This window comes from Rhinolophus hipposideros (assembly GCF_964194185.1).
Source record: "Rhinolophus hipposideros genome assembly, chromosome: 17".
NCBI lineage: Eukaryota > Metazoa > Chordata > Mammalia > Chiroptera > Rhinolophidae > Rhinolophus > Rhinolophus hipposideros.
Genome location: NC_138063.1, coordinates 48,298,609 through 48,315,997, shown reverse-complemented (window position 1 = coordinate 48,315,997; position 17,389 = coordinate 48,298,609). Strand labels below are relative to the sequence as shown.

Sequence of the window (17,389 nt, the reverse complement as noted above, 5' to 3'; positions counted from 1 at the left end):
TTAAGTCTGAAACTGGGAAAAGAACTGATGGTTGCACAAGAGAGGGCTTTAGGGGACAAACTTGGAGTGGCTTATTACATCATTTCTACCAACATGTATTGGCCAGAACTTAGTTACATAACTGCACTTCAAAGCATAGGAGTCTAGGAAATGTAGTTTATCCATTTTTCCAAGAGGAAAAGGAAAATGGTTAGAACCACTAGCCTTTGGATGCTATACATATTTTGCTGATTCCCACGTAATTGCTTATATATGTAAACATACACACTTATACACCCATATGTTCGGGTGGTTTTTAAATCTTTCTGCTATAAAAATGGGATTATATTATATACAGATTTTTCCATCTTTTTATCTTGCTCAACTATATCTCATAGCAAATCTCTTTTAACTCATTTGGTATAGTTCTAATTCTTTAGAAAGGCTACATTTTATTCCGTGATGCGTTGTATCAAAGATAATTCAGCATTTCCTATGTTGATAAGCAATTATTTAAAAATGCCTTTATTGATATTTTGATGTGTCGACTGCAAAATAATATCATCTAGGTGTTCCATCACCAAAAAGGATTTATTTGGGTAAAGGAAAAAAGAAAAAGGAAAAAGGGCAGCATCCCAGCACATACACGACACATTCTGGCTTGCCAAGATGGAGGCTCTTTAAGGCAGTGAGACAGGAAGTTAGAGCCACAGAGTTTTATGAAAAGGAAGTTAGAACCACAGAGTTCAGGTAGGTGTTCTCATGAACTTCCTTCCATGAGCCCAGCTCCTCCCATAGACGCCCCCCCCACCTGATCATTTTCCTTAAAGTACCAGTTCATCTTTATCATGTGGCTTTAGAAAGGAACAGAGCTAAATATATGTGTTTATTTCCACATTTTAAAATTGGAAGTGTAGCATTCAAACGTGTGAATGAATGCCAAATGCAAGTTTATTTTCAGAGAATAAAGCTATAATAATTGGTATTTTGGGAGGTAATGAAATGTACTTTGTAGGAATAACAGCAATTGGTTTGTACAAATTCTGTAGAATCATCAATTGGCTGGACAGATTTATCAAATATTCTAGATGTTTATGAGCACACTGTAATTTCTTAGCAAATTATGTTTTAATACCCAATAATTATTTAACTTTACTTCATAACTTCTTTGCAAAGCTAAAATTACATTGGCAAATGTATAGTATAAATAATTCTTTTATTTACTTGTAACATTGACCATTAAGTTTTTTTAGGCACACAAAAAATTATTATATTTTAAATGGCATTGAGCTATTTCCTATAGATAGAAGCTGTTGGCGTAAATAAGGTAAGAGTTCAAAGAAAAATATAAATTACGAATTAATTAATTGAACCTATATTAATTAAGTGCTTATTAAGTGTGAGGCATAGCTAGGAGATGAGGATATAACAAAGAACAATAAAGATATAACATGAGGGTCATTAAGTTAGTCATAGAAATGACTCAGTGGAATGTTATGCAGTTAGTGAAAATGAGAGAAAACTAGAAGCAAAATAACCAGTTGTTGAGAGAGGGAGAAAGAGAGAGAAACAGGTAAATACCCCATCACAAATGCCTGACAGTTATGAAGCATGGGTTAGATTAGGTAGTTGTAGGAGCCATGGCCTTTTCAAAGACAATTCTGCTGGGAACTCAGCCAGTGAGGCACAGACTGGTTGGTTTTGGTGATTTCACAAGACATAGAAGAGACTCGATTTTCTTAGTCTATTCTGAATATATTTCACCTCAGCCACGCTTTGAGCAAAATAATCAATTTCAAAATGAGCACTTTGACGAGTGCTTGAGGTACTGGTAGTCCAATACTATAGGTCAAAGAGTGTTCCATATGCTTTAGGACCTGATTGATGATCAAGTAACAAACCTGACATCCTGTTATAAATATTAAAGACTCTGATTTGTATTATTTTGCCAAAAAGGATATTTTAACTTGAATTCTGATGAGCTGAATATGAGTCCAGGACTTCTGGCATGTAAGTTACCATAAATGTGAGGTCAATTTCAACATGTTCTTTGAAAACAAAATTGGGTGGACTTGAATTGGGATTGACAGTGATTGAAATAACTGGTTATCCTCATGTCTTGTATTTCTTTTGTTTTGTACTAAATAGTATACCACCATTGAACATGGGATTATTAGCGATAGCTTGATGGTCAGGGAATTTTCATAAAGAGCCCCTCTGTGAGTGCAGAATCTACTGAATGAATGGAGTACAGCACAGTAACTTTCTTCAGTCTCTACCATTGGGAGACCTGGACTTTTGGATGAGTTGCTGCTCTGCCTTGAGAGAGCTACTCAGAACAGATCAATAAATAAATAGTGTCTGAGGGGCTTTCTTAGAAAATCCACACTCTTAAAATAATGACAAAAATTAGTCAGGGCCTCATTGGTACTAGTTGTAGGGCTCTCATTTCTCTGCTGATACTTTCTCTTGGTCTTTGGGCCTGGCAGCCTTCAGAGCAGTCACTGAACCTCAAAGTAGCTCTTTAGAATTCTTAATTTCTGTAAGGAGCGAGTCAGGAGACCTGGGCTCTAGCTTTGAAATCATCATTAGTTGTCTTGCCATGGACAAGTCACTTAAAATTCCAGGTTTCACTTTCCTCATCAATAAAATGAGGAGTTAGATGAACTGTCCCCTTAAGTCCATACGGCATGTGTATTTATGATCAATATTCTGATTGAAACTTCTCAGCAAGACTCATCAGATCCCTTTTTCTTGCTGATAAATAAATGGGATTGTTGTGTATTACCTAAAAATTGTTTGTCCTAGGACACCTATGATTTTCAGTTCCTGGATTGGCCACTGGTGTAATTATGGTTGTTATGCTTCTCTAGGTTCCGTGGCATAGGTCACCCAGACCAGGATGTCAGAAACTTCAGGAGTTGTGCTGTTTGTTCCTGATTCCACTTCTTTAGAAGGAGAATGTTCCAGTGGCAAAATTATGTTTCTGGAGGAAAAATAATGGAGGTTGCTGTTATAAGAAGAGTCTGTAAACAATCTAACACTTAAGTTGGCCTTTCTTACGTGGAACAAAGGGTTGAGAATTGCATTTGCCTTGTACAGATGCCACTGGCAATCTGTACCCCTTGGCACTATCCAGTCTTCCGTGCTATTTGGAACCTTAACCAGTATTGATATAGAAGTATCATTTTATTCTAATGATACCTCTGATAACATCAGCTCCAGCAGCCAAACCACCTTTTATCAGAGTTGCATTCAGTATTTTGAGACTAGACCGATCTAATTTTGGCTATACCACTGTCACTCTTGGTGATCACAATATTAAATGCAGACGTCTCAGGAAATACATTTCCTTCATTCAACAAATATTTACCAGATATTTATTGAATGTCAACTATAGGTTAGGTACTGTTCTAAGCTCAGAGGAAATAGCAGTGAAATGAACAGACACATTCCATAAGACAACTTATATTCTAGAAGAGCAAGAGAAACAATAAATATGTGAAATACATAATGCATTAGGGGGTGGTAAGTGTTATGGAAAAAAATAAGGCAGGTGATGAGTTTAGGAAAGGTGTGTATATTCAGGTGGAAGGGGTGGGGGTGGTTTTCTAATTGTTCAGGGATTTCAAGAAAGGACTTACTGACAATGTGACATCTGAGCAACGACTTAAAGGAAGTAAGGTCAGGAGTCTGGAGGGTCCATGAAGAGAACTTACCTGGTAAAGGAACAACAAATGCAAGAACTTAGGGAGCGAGGAAGTTGGCTGTGTGCTAGTTAGAGCAGGAGTGGAGCGAAAGGAAGATACATGGTCAGGGTGGCATTGGGCCATGTTGTGTAGGAGTCATTATAAGGACTTGCTTTTTCCCTGAGTGATACAGGTCTCCATTGGAAAGACATGATTTAAGTATGTTTTCATTTACATTTACCTTGGTTTGTCCTTAAATTTCTCTGGTTTTTGCACCCACCCCATATTTACATTCTAAGGTCTTTTTCTTGACAATAAGTCGTTTCAACTCAAAGCTTTGGAGTTGACCATCTACCCCACTTTTTGCACACAGGCCTTCTTCTGTTGCCCCTCGTGAGACCTCCACTTCTTTGAGCCCATAAAGGAGATAGCACATTTTGCCATATCCTAAGTGGTCACACTGCTCTTCCTAAAATAGTGCTCAGCTGTTTAGAAGTGCCTCTCCTTCCTGAGGGCTCAAGCACTTCTACTCTAACACACCTTGTCTGTCTTGCTGTCACCTAATTGCCTTCTAATTATTCTCTAACATTAATTGAATACGTTTGTGACGCAACTGTGCCTCTTTCCCCAGAGAACTGCCAGCACCATGGGAAAATCCAGGGGCTGACTGGCTGATGCGCTGCTTTGTAGTTTATGGATCCTCATGTCTGATCTTTTTTCCTAGTTTGGTACTGCCACTTATGCCCACAGCCACAGCTTTTCTTCAGGTATTGTCCATCTTCAGAGATTATTAATATTTTAACAACTGCAAAAATTAACCACTTGATAAATCTCATAAATAAATATTTGGCCAAAGATTAAATCAAGATGACAAAGATTATAATTGTTTTTTAGAAAGTAGAAATGAGAAAAATGAATATTTTGGTAAAGTTTGTCCAGATGTCTAAAGCTGTATTCCAGGGCAAAGATGGTAAGTTTGTAGTCTTAAATGCTTCTATTATTTAAAAAAACATGAAGAAAGAAAATAAACTATTTTTACAATTCGGTTTGGCAAGACAAGTATAAAAAAAAACACACCTAAGGGAAGTATGAGGAAGGAATAGGAGTAAACGCAGCAAATGAGATAATAAGAAAAGACAAAAGAAAACAATAGAGCTAATGAATAAATCTAAGTATTTAGTCCTTAAAAGGAAAAAGAAATAACACAACAGTGTACATAGACCTCTGGCAAATGTAATTAGGAATGAAACCACACAGAGAGAAACAAGAAATCCAATTAGGTGGAAATGTTTTAAAATAGAGTGCTTTATACCATGATATATATCCTTGTCTCCCCAAAAATAAGACCTAGCCAGACCATCAGCTCTAATATGTCCTTTGGAGCAAAAATTAATATAAGAACCAGTGTTATTTTAATATAATATAATAAGACTGAGTCTTCTATCATATAAGACCAGGTCTTACATTAATTTTTGCTTCAAAGGACACATTAGAGCTGATGGTCAAGCTAGGTCTTATTTCGGGGAAACACAGTATATACATACATATATACATGTATGTATATATACATAGATAAACATGTATGTATACATATGTTTATTGGGGTGACAATTCTTAGTAAAGTTACATAGATTTCAGGTGTACAGTTCTGTAATACGTCATCTATATATCACATTGTGTGTTCACCACCCAGAGTCAGTTCTCCTTCCATCACCATATATTTGATCCCTTTTACCCTCATCTACCACCCTTGTCCCCCTTTACCCTCTGGTAACCACTAAACTATTGTCTATGTCTATGAGTTTTTGTTTCTTTCTTTGTTTCTCTTGTCCTTTTGTTGTTTTCAGTTTTATATACCACACATCAGTGAAATCATATGGTTCCCTACATTTTATGTCTGACTTATTTCGCTTAGCATTATAATGTCAAGATCCAGCCATGTTGTTGCAGATGGTACTATTTCATCTTTTCTTACTGCTGAGTAGTATTCCATTGTGTATATATATACCACAGCTTCTTTACCCATTCATCTATCAAAGGACATTTTTGGTTGTTTCCATGTCTTGGCCACCGTAAACAAAGCTGCAGTGAACATTGGAGCACATATGTTTAGGTCTTGGATTCATTTTGAGTTAATTTTGGTACGTGGTGACAAATAGCAGTCTAGTTCTATTCTTTTGCACATGGCTTTCCAATTCTCCCTGCACCATTTATTGAAATGGCTGTTTTTTCTCCATTGTATGTTTTTTGCTTCTTTGTCAAAAATTATCTGTACATATTTATGTGGGTTTATTTCTGGGTTCTCAGTTCTATTCCATTGGTCTATGTGTCTGTTTTTCTGCCAATACCATGTTGTTTTGATTATTGTTGCCCTGTAGTACAAGCTGAAGTCAGGGAGTGTAATACTTCCAGTATTGTTCTTTTTTCTTAAGATTGCTTTGGCTATTCGGGGTCTTTTGTTGTTCCATACAAATCTGATGATTTTTTGGTTCTATTTCTTAAAAAAAAAATGCCATTGAGATTTTGATGGAGATTGCATTAAATCTGTATATTGTTTTGGGTAATATGGCCATTTTAACTATGTTGATTCTTCCAATTCATGAGCATGGAATGTCTTTCCATTTCTTTGTGTCTTCTTTAATTTCTTTTAAAAATATCTTACAATTTTCAGTATGTAGGTCTTTCATATCCTTGGTTAAGTTTATTCCTACATATTTTATTCTTGTTGTTACAATTACAAGAGAATTTTTTTTTTTAATTTCTTGTTCTGAGATTTCATTGTTAGCATATAGGAATACAATGGACTTTTTGTATGCTGATTTTCTAGCTGGCAACTTCCTATATTCGTTTATTGTTTCTGATAGCTTTTTAGTGGAGTCTTAGGGTTTTCTGTATGTAGCATCATGTCATCTGCAAAGAGTAACCACTTAATTTCTTCATTCCCAATTTGGATGCCTTTTATTTCTTTCTCTTGCCTGACTGCTCTGGCAAGGACTTCAATGATATTTTGAAAAGCAGAGGTGATGGAGGACAGCTTTCTCGTGTTCCTTGAACATAAAGCAAAGATATTCAGTTTTTCACCATTAATTATTATTATTATTATTTAACAGGACTTTATTGGGGAACAGTGTGTATTTCCAGGACTTTTTTATTATTATTATTGGGGAACAGTAGTGTGTTTTTTCCAGGACAAACTGGGAAAAACAGTTTGTCTTCATCAGCTCCATCCAAGTCAAGTTGTTGTCCTTTCTATCTTCGTTGTGGAGGGCGCAGCTCAGCTCCAGGTCCAGTCACCATTGTTAGTAGCAGGGGGCGCAGCCCACCATCCCTTGCGGGAGTCAAACCTGCAACCTTGTGGTTGAGAGCATGAGCCCCAACCAACTGAGCCATCTGGCCACCCAGGAGGTCAGCGGCAGCTCACTGACTTCATTCTATTTCTGGAAGGTGCAGCTCGCTGGCCCATGTGGGAATAGAACTGCCAGCCCCATTGCCCAGAGCTTGCGCTCTAACCAACTGAGCCACCCATCCCCCTTTCACCATTAATTATGATATGAGCTGAGGGTTTGTCATTTATAGCCTTTACTATGTTAAACTATGCTCTTTCTATACTCATTTTATTAAGTGTTTTAATCATAAATGGATGTTGTATCTTGTCAAATGCTTCTTCTGCATCTATTGATATAATCCCATGATTTTTGTCCTTTATTTTGTTCATGTGGTGCATCATATTGATTTTTATATGTTGAACCATCCTTGTGCCCCTGGGATAAACCCAACTTGGTCGTTACGTATAATTTTTTTAATTAATTGCTGCATTAAATTTGCAGCAATTTTATTTTATATTTTACTTGTAGAATTTTATTTATAGAATTTTATTTAGGATTTTTGCATCTGAATTCATCAGAGATATTGGTCTGTAATTTTCTTTTTAGTGTGTTATCCTTACCAGGTTTGGGCATCAGGGTAATGTTGGAAGAGTTTGAGTAGGACAGGTAGTAGACCCTCTTTGAATGTTTGGTAGAATTCACTAGTGAAGCCACCTCGTCCCAGATTTTTCCTTTTGGGAAGATTTGGGATGACTGATTCAATTTCCTTATAGGTGACCGGTCTATTTAGATTTTCCAATTCTTCGTGATTCAGCCCAGGAAGGCTGTATGTTTCTAAAAACATGTCCATTTCTTCTAGGTTATTGAATCTGGTGGCATATACTCCATAGTATTTTTGGATGATGCTTGTATTTCTGTGGTGTCCTTGGTAATTTCCCCTCTTTCATTTCTGATTTTGTTTATTTGTGTCTTTTTTTTGATCTTAGTGAGTGTAGCCAAAGGGTTGTCTATTTTATTGATCTTTTCTTTTTTTGTTGTTTTTTTATTTTTATTTTTTTTTTAAATTTATTGGGGTGACAATTGTTAGTGAAATTACATAGATTTCAGGTGTACAATTCTGTATTACATCATCTATAAATCCCATTGTGTGTTCACCACCCAGAGTCAGTTCTCCTTCCATCACCATATATTTGATCCCCCTTACCCTCATCTCCCTCCCCCCATCCCCCTTTCCCTCTGGTAACCACTAAACTATTGTCTGTGTCTATGAGTTTTTGTTTCTCATTTGTTTCAAAGAACCAGCTCTTTATCATATTAATTTTTTCTATTGTCTTTTTGCTTTCTATTTCATTTAGTTCTTCTCTGAGTTTTATTATTTTCTTCATTATGCTGACTTTGGGTTTCATTTTTTCTTCTTTTTCTAGTTCTTTAAGTTGTAACCTGAGGTTATTTATCTGGGATGTTTCTTCTTTCTTGAGAGAGGCCTGTAATGCTATAAATTTCCCTCTTAAAACTGCTTTCACTGCATCCCCAAAATTTTGGTAGGATGTATTTTCATTCTCATTTGTTTCCATGTATCTTTTGATCTGTCCTCTTATTTCTTCTTTGGCCCAATTGTTCTTTAAAAGTATGTTGTTTAATCTCCACATGTTTGTGTTTTCTCCTGCTTTCTTTTTGCACTTGATAGCCAATTTCAAAACATTATTATCAGAGAATATGCTTGGTATGATTTCAATCTTCTCAAATTTCCTGAGGCTAATTTTATGTTTCAATATATGGTCTATCCTTAAGAATGTTTCATTTACACTAGAAAAGATTGTATAATCTGATTTTCTAGTATGAAGTGCTCTATAAATGTCAATTATGTCCATTTCATCTAATGTGTCACATAGGGCTGATATTCATTTATTGTCTGTTTGGACAGTCTATCTATAGCTGTCAATGATGTATTTAGATCCCCTAATATAATTGTGTTTTGGTCAATTTCTCCCTTTAGTTATGTTAGTAGTTACTTGGCATATTTTGGTGCTCCTTGTTGCAGACATAAATATTGATGACTGTTATGTCTTCTTGTTGTATAGTCCCCTTTATCATTGTGAAATGTCCATCTTTGTCTCTTGTTACCTTTCTTATCCTGAAGTCTGTTTCATCCGATATCAGTTTGTTTACACCTTCTTTTCTCTGTATACCATTTGTTTGGAGTGTCAATTTCCATCCTTTCACTTTGAGTCTATATTTGTTCTTGTAGCTGAGATGTGTCTCTTGGCGGCAGCATATGGTTGGGTTTAGTTTTTTGATACAATCTCTACTTTGTGCCTTTTTATTGGTGAGTTCAGTCCATTTACATTTACGGTGATTATTGATATGTGAAGATTTTCTATCATGTTTTCTTTGGTTTTCTGGTAGAACTGTGTCCGCATTGTTTCTTTGCCTTTTTGTTGTTGTCTGTTATTTCAGTGTGATGGTATTCTCTGATTTTTCCCTGTGTTTCTTCTTTGATTATTTTATATATTTCAGTTCTGGAATTTAATGTGTGGTAACCATTAAGTTTATGTAAAACAAAATTTGATATTTAGACTATTCCATTTTCTTCAGTATGCTTACTTTCTCCATTCCCTTATGCCAGTTTAGACCTTTATTCTCACCCCTTTTATGTTTTTGTTGTCACAAATATCCCTATTTATGCTGTGAGTTGATTTCTGTGCTGCAGTAGCAAGTTGTCTTTTTCCTCTTTTTCTTTAAATGTTTCTTTTTTTTCTTCTTTACCCTGTATATTAGGTTTAAGTGTATAGGAGTTGCCATTTCCTGCTTCTGTCTGTCTGTTCATACTACTCATGGTTTTGTATTCTTTTGCTTTTTTGTTTCAGGTCTAGTAGCCTCCTTCAGTATTTCTTGTAGTGAAGATCATGTGATAGAAAATTCCCTCAGCTTCTGTATGTCTGGAAAGGTCGTCATTCCTCCTTCATATAAAGGATATCTTTGCTGGATATATTAATCTTGGCTCATAATTTCTCTTTTTCAATAGTTTGAATATTTAATTCCGTTCCCTCCTGGCTAGTAAAGTTTCTGCTGAAGAATCTGATGATAATCTAATGAGCTTTCCTTTGTACGTTACCATCTTCTTTTCCTTGGCTGCCTTGAGGATTCTTTCTTTGTCGTTAATCTTTTTTTTTTTTAAAGTTAACTTTTATTTTTTTTAATTTTTTTTATAGTTTTATTTTATTTTATTTTATTTTTACATCCCTCACACCGTGAACCCCCCTCCCCCCATCCACCACCACCCCGACCTCACACTGAGCCATCACATTATACACATAAAATTATAGTTGGCATTCATTAATGTCCAGCCTCTGGTGTACAATGCCATGACCAGGCATCCACAGCATCCCTGAGGTGGTCTCCCAAACAGGACACATGTCCATCGGACACCCAACAAAATCCCCAAACACTATTGAATAAGTTCCCCAAAGTAATTCTCAAAAAACCCTGAGGCCATCCTGTGGTCACCAGCCACCCCCCAGTCCCTTCACCCTTCCTCTCACCCCCAACCCCCTCCCCCCCGCCCATCTAACAACTCTCGGTTTTTTGTGTCCCCAAAACTGTTTCTGATTAGTTCATACACATATTCTTTTCTTTAGATTTCGCATATAAGTGAGATCATATGGATCTAGAGAACATTATGTTAAGTGAAATAAGTCAGAAAGAGAAAGACAAGTACCATTTGTCATTAATTTTTGATAGTTTCAATACAATGTGCCTTGCAGAAGACCTGTTGGGACTGAGGTAATTAGCAGTTCTATTTGCTTCTTGGATTCAAGGATCCAGTTCTTTCTACAAGTTTGGGAAGTTCTCAACTGTTCGTTTGAATATACTCTGTTTCCTTCTCCCTTTCTTCTCCTTCTTATATTGCTCTTTCTGATAGAATCAGAAAGTTCTTGTAGAGTTCTTTCATGTCTTTTAAGTCTCAAGTCTCTCTCTTCTTCCATCTGTGTCATTTCCAGATTTCTATCTTCAGTGTCACTGATTCTTTCCTCTGTCTGGTCAGTTCTACTACCTAAGCTGGCTATTTCATTCTTCATTTTTTTAATTGAGTTCTTAATCTTCAGAAATTCTGGTTAGTTCTTTAAAATTTCAATCTCTTTGGTAAAATGTTCATTTTGTTCTTTGATTGTCTTTTGAGTTCATTAAACTGCCTATCTGTGTTTTCTTGCATCTGATTGATTTTTTTTAAGTAGTGAAAAAACACTTTATTTTTTAATTTTTTATTTTTTTAATTAAAGTTTATTGGGGTCACAATTGTTAGTAAAGTTACATAGATTTCAGGTGTACAATTCTGTATTACATCATCTATAAATCCCATTGTGTGTTCACCACTCAGAGTCAGTTCTCCTTCTGTCACCATATATTTGATCCCCTTTACCGTCATCTACCACTCCCCTCCCCACCCCTGACCCTCTGGTTACCACTAAACTATTGTCTGTGTCTGTGAGTTTTTGTTTCTCATTTGTTTATCTTGTTATTTTGTTGTTTTTGGTTCATATACCACATATCAATGAAATCATATGCTTCTCTGCTTTTTCTGTCTGACTTATTTCGCTTAGCATTATACTCTCAAGATCCATCCATTTTGTCACAAATAGTCCTATTTCATCTTACCGCTGATTTTTTTCAAAACTGCAATCTTGAATTCTCTGTCATTTAAGTCACATATTTCCGTGTCTTTAAGTTCATTTTCTGGAGACTTTTCTTTTTCTTTTGAGCTGCCTTGTTACCTTGGCTATTAGTGAATTATTATTTTTCTTCCTGAGCATCTACAGAAGTGGGTTCTGCAAAAGTTTGGTAAGCAGAGGTCTTTTCTTTGCTTTAGTAGGTGTTGATAGAATGCTTTATTTTCTTTCCAACTTAAGCCTTTTATTCTCTCTCACACTGTAGTGTTATATTTTCTCTGCACTGTTCTAGCTTCTCACACAATGGGGGGATTCCCTGGAAGTTGGGCTTCTCCTCTGTGAGCAGGTTGCCTGGATCACAGGGCATCACCTCCATTGGGAGATGTGGAGAACTTCTGAAGTTCTGAAGCTCTTCCTGTACTAGATTCAGGGCCTGTATGTTTCAGCAGCTCGGTTTACCCCTGCAAAGATCTACCTAGATAGTTGGGGCCGGGGGCGAGCTGGATTATGAGAGGTGGCTGTGAGCAAAGGCGGCGACCACCAGCAAAGCCCATCCTGCACTCAGGGCTCCCTCCTCTTTGCCAGAACTAATGGGTTGTGGGTCTGTGTCTGTGGGCAGCAGTTCTCTGTTCTTTTGATCTGACACTGCTACCTTTCTGCTTCTAGCACCGAGAGGGTGAGGGTGGGGCAAGCTCTGACAGGGTTAGGAGGTGTCACTAGGCCCAGTGCCTAAGCCTTCCATCCTCTGCTTGGCAGTGAAGGCTTAAACCTTTGTTTTCACCTTTTTGCCCCCAGTCTTTGCTCTGAAGTCTCTGCTGTGAGCATTGGGCTCAGCCATATTATATGCTGATCTCTCAGGCAGGACTGTGGGCCATAAGTGGAGTACTAGCAGTTCGAGTTCTTCCCTCTCCCGTGGCTGCAGTAGCTCCGAATTCAGGGAGCTCGGAGCTCTGAGCTCTGGTCAGCTCCTTTGCCAGCATGGTCCATGCTTCACATTTACCCCTTCCTGCCTCCCCCGCTGGCCCCATTTGCCCACCTTTAGATGATTTCAGTTGCCTGTCTCCTAGTCTTGCCTGTTTGTTGCGCATGGAGTCCTTTGTGGAATTATAGTTGTTCAATTTGTTTTAAATTCCAGGAAAGATTTCAAGAGGCTCACCTCATGCTACCATTTCTATGATGTCATCTCCATATATACATATTGCAATGATAATAACAAACCTGGGAAATTGTAATTACAAAGATTTAATTATGAGAATAAAACCCTAATAGATGCAAAGTTATTCGAGGGATTAGAAAGATTATTAGCTTGTTGTGTGACATCAGACATTGATTGTCAGTTTTTTCAAACTTGTACTGAGGCCATCTGGGTGTTCCTTGGTTCTGTCAAGTACTCGTATCACCATTTGACCTTGGCCAACCTGCTTAATCTTGTTGAGTGAATGAATGAACCAATGAATGAGTGTTCTCTTTCCTCAGTGGGAGTGAAAGGGCCCTCTCAGAGGTTATCATAGACTTGTTGGGTAATGTGTGTGAAAGTTTTAGCATAGGGACTATTAAATTGTGAGCGTTCAATTAACAGTAGGTGTCCCTATCAGATATCTTATAGTATGAGATCAAAATATCAGTAATCTTTTCATATTTATATATTTTTCAGGTTATCCTGATCCAGAAAATTTTTCCTGGACAGAATATCTGGAAGCTACTCATACTAGTGCAGTTCCTGCCAAAGTTTTTAAAATGGTAAGTTTTTATCTGTATACCGTATACACTCTCAACTTTAAACAATGTCCATATTGTGCCATGCCTTCATTTGGCAGTTTTAAATTATTCTATTTTTTTCTTTCTAAATTCAAGTGTTATTTTCATAACCAATTTGCTTTGCTTTTAGTTAAAAATACAAAGGAGGTGACATTTACTATTGTTCCCATACACATATGTCGGTGATGACGTCTCTCCTTGAAAAACACAGTAACCCCTCACTAGTGCTGTTGAAAGTCTCATCAACCTCTGTTGAATGCGTCCTTCATTTCCAGTTCTGTTAGTTCACTGAGTGGGAACTCTGAACTTTCACAGTCTCAAGGACTGTTTGAATGTTGATGAATCCATATTAAATTAGGGGAATTGCATATAGTCTGTGTGTGTTATAGTTTTATTCATTTTGCAAGAATCATTGTTTTTAGCATTTATTAGAAACCACTTTTTAAAGTTCAAATTTGTTCTCGTATATTTATTCCAGAATTGACTCAAGTATAAATTATTTTGTAAAAGAAAGTATATTGATAGTACAGTTAGAAATATATACGTTCTAAACCAGTGGTTTTCAAACTGTGTTCACTTTCAACTCTAATGGTATTCTCCGGGCTCCCTGACTCGTCTTTAATTAGAATTTTATATAGTGTGCGTCTTCATATGATTTCATTTATTGAAAGTTTTCTAGGGATCAAAAGGCATTTAAATAATTGATTATAATGGGTTGGATTTGGGGGAATATGTATGATCAAATTAAGAAGGCTTGAAGAAATATAATCAAATTAAGAAGAATTGAAGAATTCTGAAAATTTTATGAGCAAAAATATCAGCTGTTTATAGTCTCTCTTTTCCTCTTGCTTTGCGTAAAAACGTCATTTTACTTTTCCAAGAAGAATATTACAAGAAAATAAAATTATGAAAAGATTTAGCCAAAAAAGCAACCTTGACTCTATCTGGGTTATTATGGATTCACCTCAAACTATGTATCTTTAACATATGCAATGCAAAACAATTACTTTTGTTGTCGGGACAGTGACCTTGGGGAGAAGAAAAAGAGTTTCAGAGATCAGCAATGTAATGATAGTTCGTATACACTATTTAGTAGATGTAATAATGCATTTTAGAAAGAAAATATGCTTCCACAAAAGCTAGAGAGAAATACACCAAAATTAGAGAAATATTTAACTGTTTTTTCCTCACGTAGTATGAGAGTTTTATTTTCCTATTGCCATTTCGAGATTTGAATTCAGTCCACTTTCATTTTCAATAAAGTCACTTCAGCAGTTTTATGAGTAATAGTTTTCAAAGTAAAACTTTTTGTCAGCCTATAAACACCGTCAGAGATTTCTTTTGACTTTGACTTTGTTAAATTTCCTTAATTTCGGTGTAAGTCCTGGTATATTTTTTCCCATTCCATTTTCTTTATTATTGCCTGAGTGTTCATCATTATGAGTTCCTGGTTCCTAGCATTTTAAGCCTTGGAAGAAATCCTAATACAGTTTGACATGCTTATGTTACAGATAGAGTAACAAAAGTACAGGTTTTGGCTTTAAATTACATTGCGGTATGATATTAAAGTAGTTTAACAATTGAAATTATGAAACTTTTATCTAAATATATTTCAAAATTGAGATTTATATAGGATCATGTTTATCATTTCTAATTACTTATTAAATAATTTTGCTTTCTGGGTCATACACTCCAAAACTGGGCAGTAAGAATAGTTAACATTTTTTTTTTAATTTATAAGGTTAATTTTAGGAAAAAACCAAACTAATAGATAAAATATAGTAAGATCATTTTCTGAACCTTGTTTTGCTCAGTAATGAATTTATAATTTAATGTATGTCTTTTTATCTGTCTTGAAAATGACCATAGCATTTTTTCTCTTCTCATAGGTTTTTATAAAACTAAATAAAATAATGTGTATAAAGTACTACGTGCTCTTAAAATTATTAAATTCCATTTCTATTAAACATCTGAATGTAAAAATAGAATAATAGTATTTTAGAAAAAAATCTAATAGCATGTCTGAATTGTTGAATTTTGTATGACTAATTGCTATTGTCATGTTACAGCGGTTGCCTCATGGTTTTCTGCCGAATATGAAACTTGAAGTTGTGGATAAACGAAATCCTAGGTTAATTCGTGTTGCTACGATAATAGATGTTGATGAACAAAGAATAAAGGTACATGTTTTAGATTATTATGTTATTCTATTGGCATTTCCCCCCATCTTTTCTGCCCTGCTGACTACAGAGGCTCTGATTTCTTGGCCCAGTAGAATTACAAAACCTTAAACTGACTTCATTTCTAGTCACATGTCTTTAGGTAGAGAGATTTCCAGCTGAAGTATCTGTGATATGCAAAATCTATATATTTGACACAACTGACTTTGAGAAGGATTCTAATACACATTTCTGTTTAGATTTACTATTTAGACTATAAGTTTTTTCTTTTTATAATTTATTTTTATTGGCATAAAATTTTTCTTGAAATTGTTGTTATTTAACAGCTGTTCAAGAACAATTGTTTGTTTTCTACTATTCTTTATCACATCAAAAATAAATAAATAAATAAAAACACTTGAGTCACTGTAGTTAAAACAAAACGTTAGATATTGAAGTAAAGATTTGATATGCTGTCCTTGTTGTGACATCTATTTTTATAAAAATACATATATCTTCAAAATGAAATTTTCCTAAAATCAAAGCTTTTCATTTTTTTTTTTATACAGAGAACTAAAAAACAGTGTGGAATTCAATAAATATCACAGTTCAAAAATTATTTTCCACCCTAGCACAGTTTTATTTCATAATAATAAAAATATTGAGGTCAACTAATTTTAATAGACACTATCAAGAAAGGTGTATTTAAGTTTGATATATAGTTTGATATAATTTAAAAGAAATCTTATTTGCTATATGCCTACTTTGAAAGCCATTTTAAATTCATATCAAAGAGAATAATCGGTACATAAATTTTAGTAAAATGTAGAGATAAGTATTTGGCTTGGTCATAGATTATCAGGAACAGATACTGGCACTGCCCATTATTCTTCTGAGAAATGAGAACAATAACTGTGCTAAACACTATTCAGGAACAATATAGGTATTTTCTTCCACTTACCTTATTCTTAATCCTTTATTTTAAATTTAATTTTAAGTACATTGCTTAAATTCTTATATATTTGTGGCTTTTTATTGTTTACTGTGGTGGTAACTACGATGGGAATAACTTTTGGATATCATAATTACTTTATAAATTCACTAATATTCTGTCATTGAAATGAGCATCAGGCTTTTTTCTCTGAGTTCTTGTTTAACTTTCATTATGAAATTATGCATTTATAGGAAAACCTCAATCTTAATAGTACATCAGATCTTATTTAGCATTTTAATTGACAATTTTCTTGTAAGACATACTGTAGTATCCAATTGTATGTTTGTTGCCATCTGGTTACATGATCAAATTGGATTATCATATCACTTTAAAATATCATTTGAAAAACTTGAGCTCCTGAAGTGAACTTAGTTTATTTCTTATTTACAATCTCAGCGTTGATCTTTTTACATCTCCAAGAATATAGCTGATCTTTCCAAAGAAATATCCCATGTATTTTGTCCTTATTCTTTTCCTTAAGTGATATTTGCTTTTTTCCTTTATTAGAGGAAAAGAGTTGAAAGGTATCTGGTACCTCTGAAAGGATTAGAACTATAAGTGTTACCTCTGTGGTTTGGGCATTATGGAAATCCCTCTAAGATTTTAGGGCTTAATTAAGATGTGTTTATGCAAGTTACACTCTCTAGCCTGTGGAATAGTGCTTCATAAAATGTGAAATGAATTGCTTCTACATACCATTTAGTGTGTCAGAATATATCAATCTGGAATGGATGGAAATGCCTTAGGGCTTGTGGAATACTCAGGTCTCACAAACAACCTCTGACCTCTTGCAGCCCATTCCTGGGAGATCTGCATG

The 17,389-nt window shown here is 35.3% G+C and overlaps 1 protein-coding gene across 3 annotated transcripts in view; it reads left to right on the top strand.

The window, feature by feature from the left end:
• The window catches only part of L3MBTL4 (L3MBTL histone methyl-lysine binding protein 4), a 460,291-nt gene that overhangs the window by 187,986 nt on the left and 254,916 nt on the right, over window positions 1–17,389 (top strand). For all 3 annotated transcript variants that reach the window (XM_081078814.1, XM_081078815.1, XM_081078813.1), the window contains 2 exons: window positions 13,316–13,401; window positions 15,489–15,599. In XM_081078814.1, the coding sequence (XP_080934940.1) occupies window positions 13,316–13,401; window positions 15,489–15,599 (197 nt within the window). The remainder of the gene's footprint in view (window positions 1–13,315; window positions 13,402–15,488; window positions 15,600–17,389) is intronic.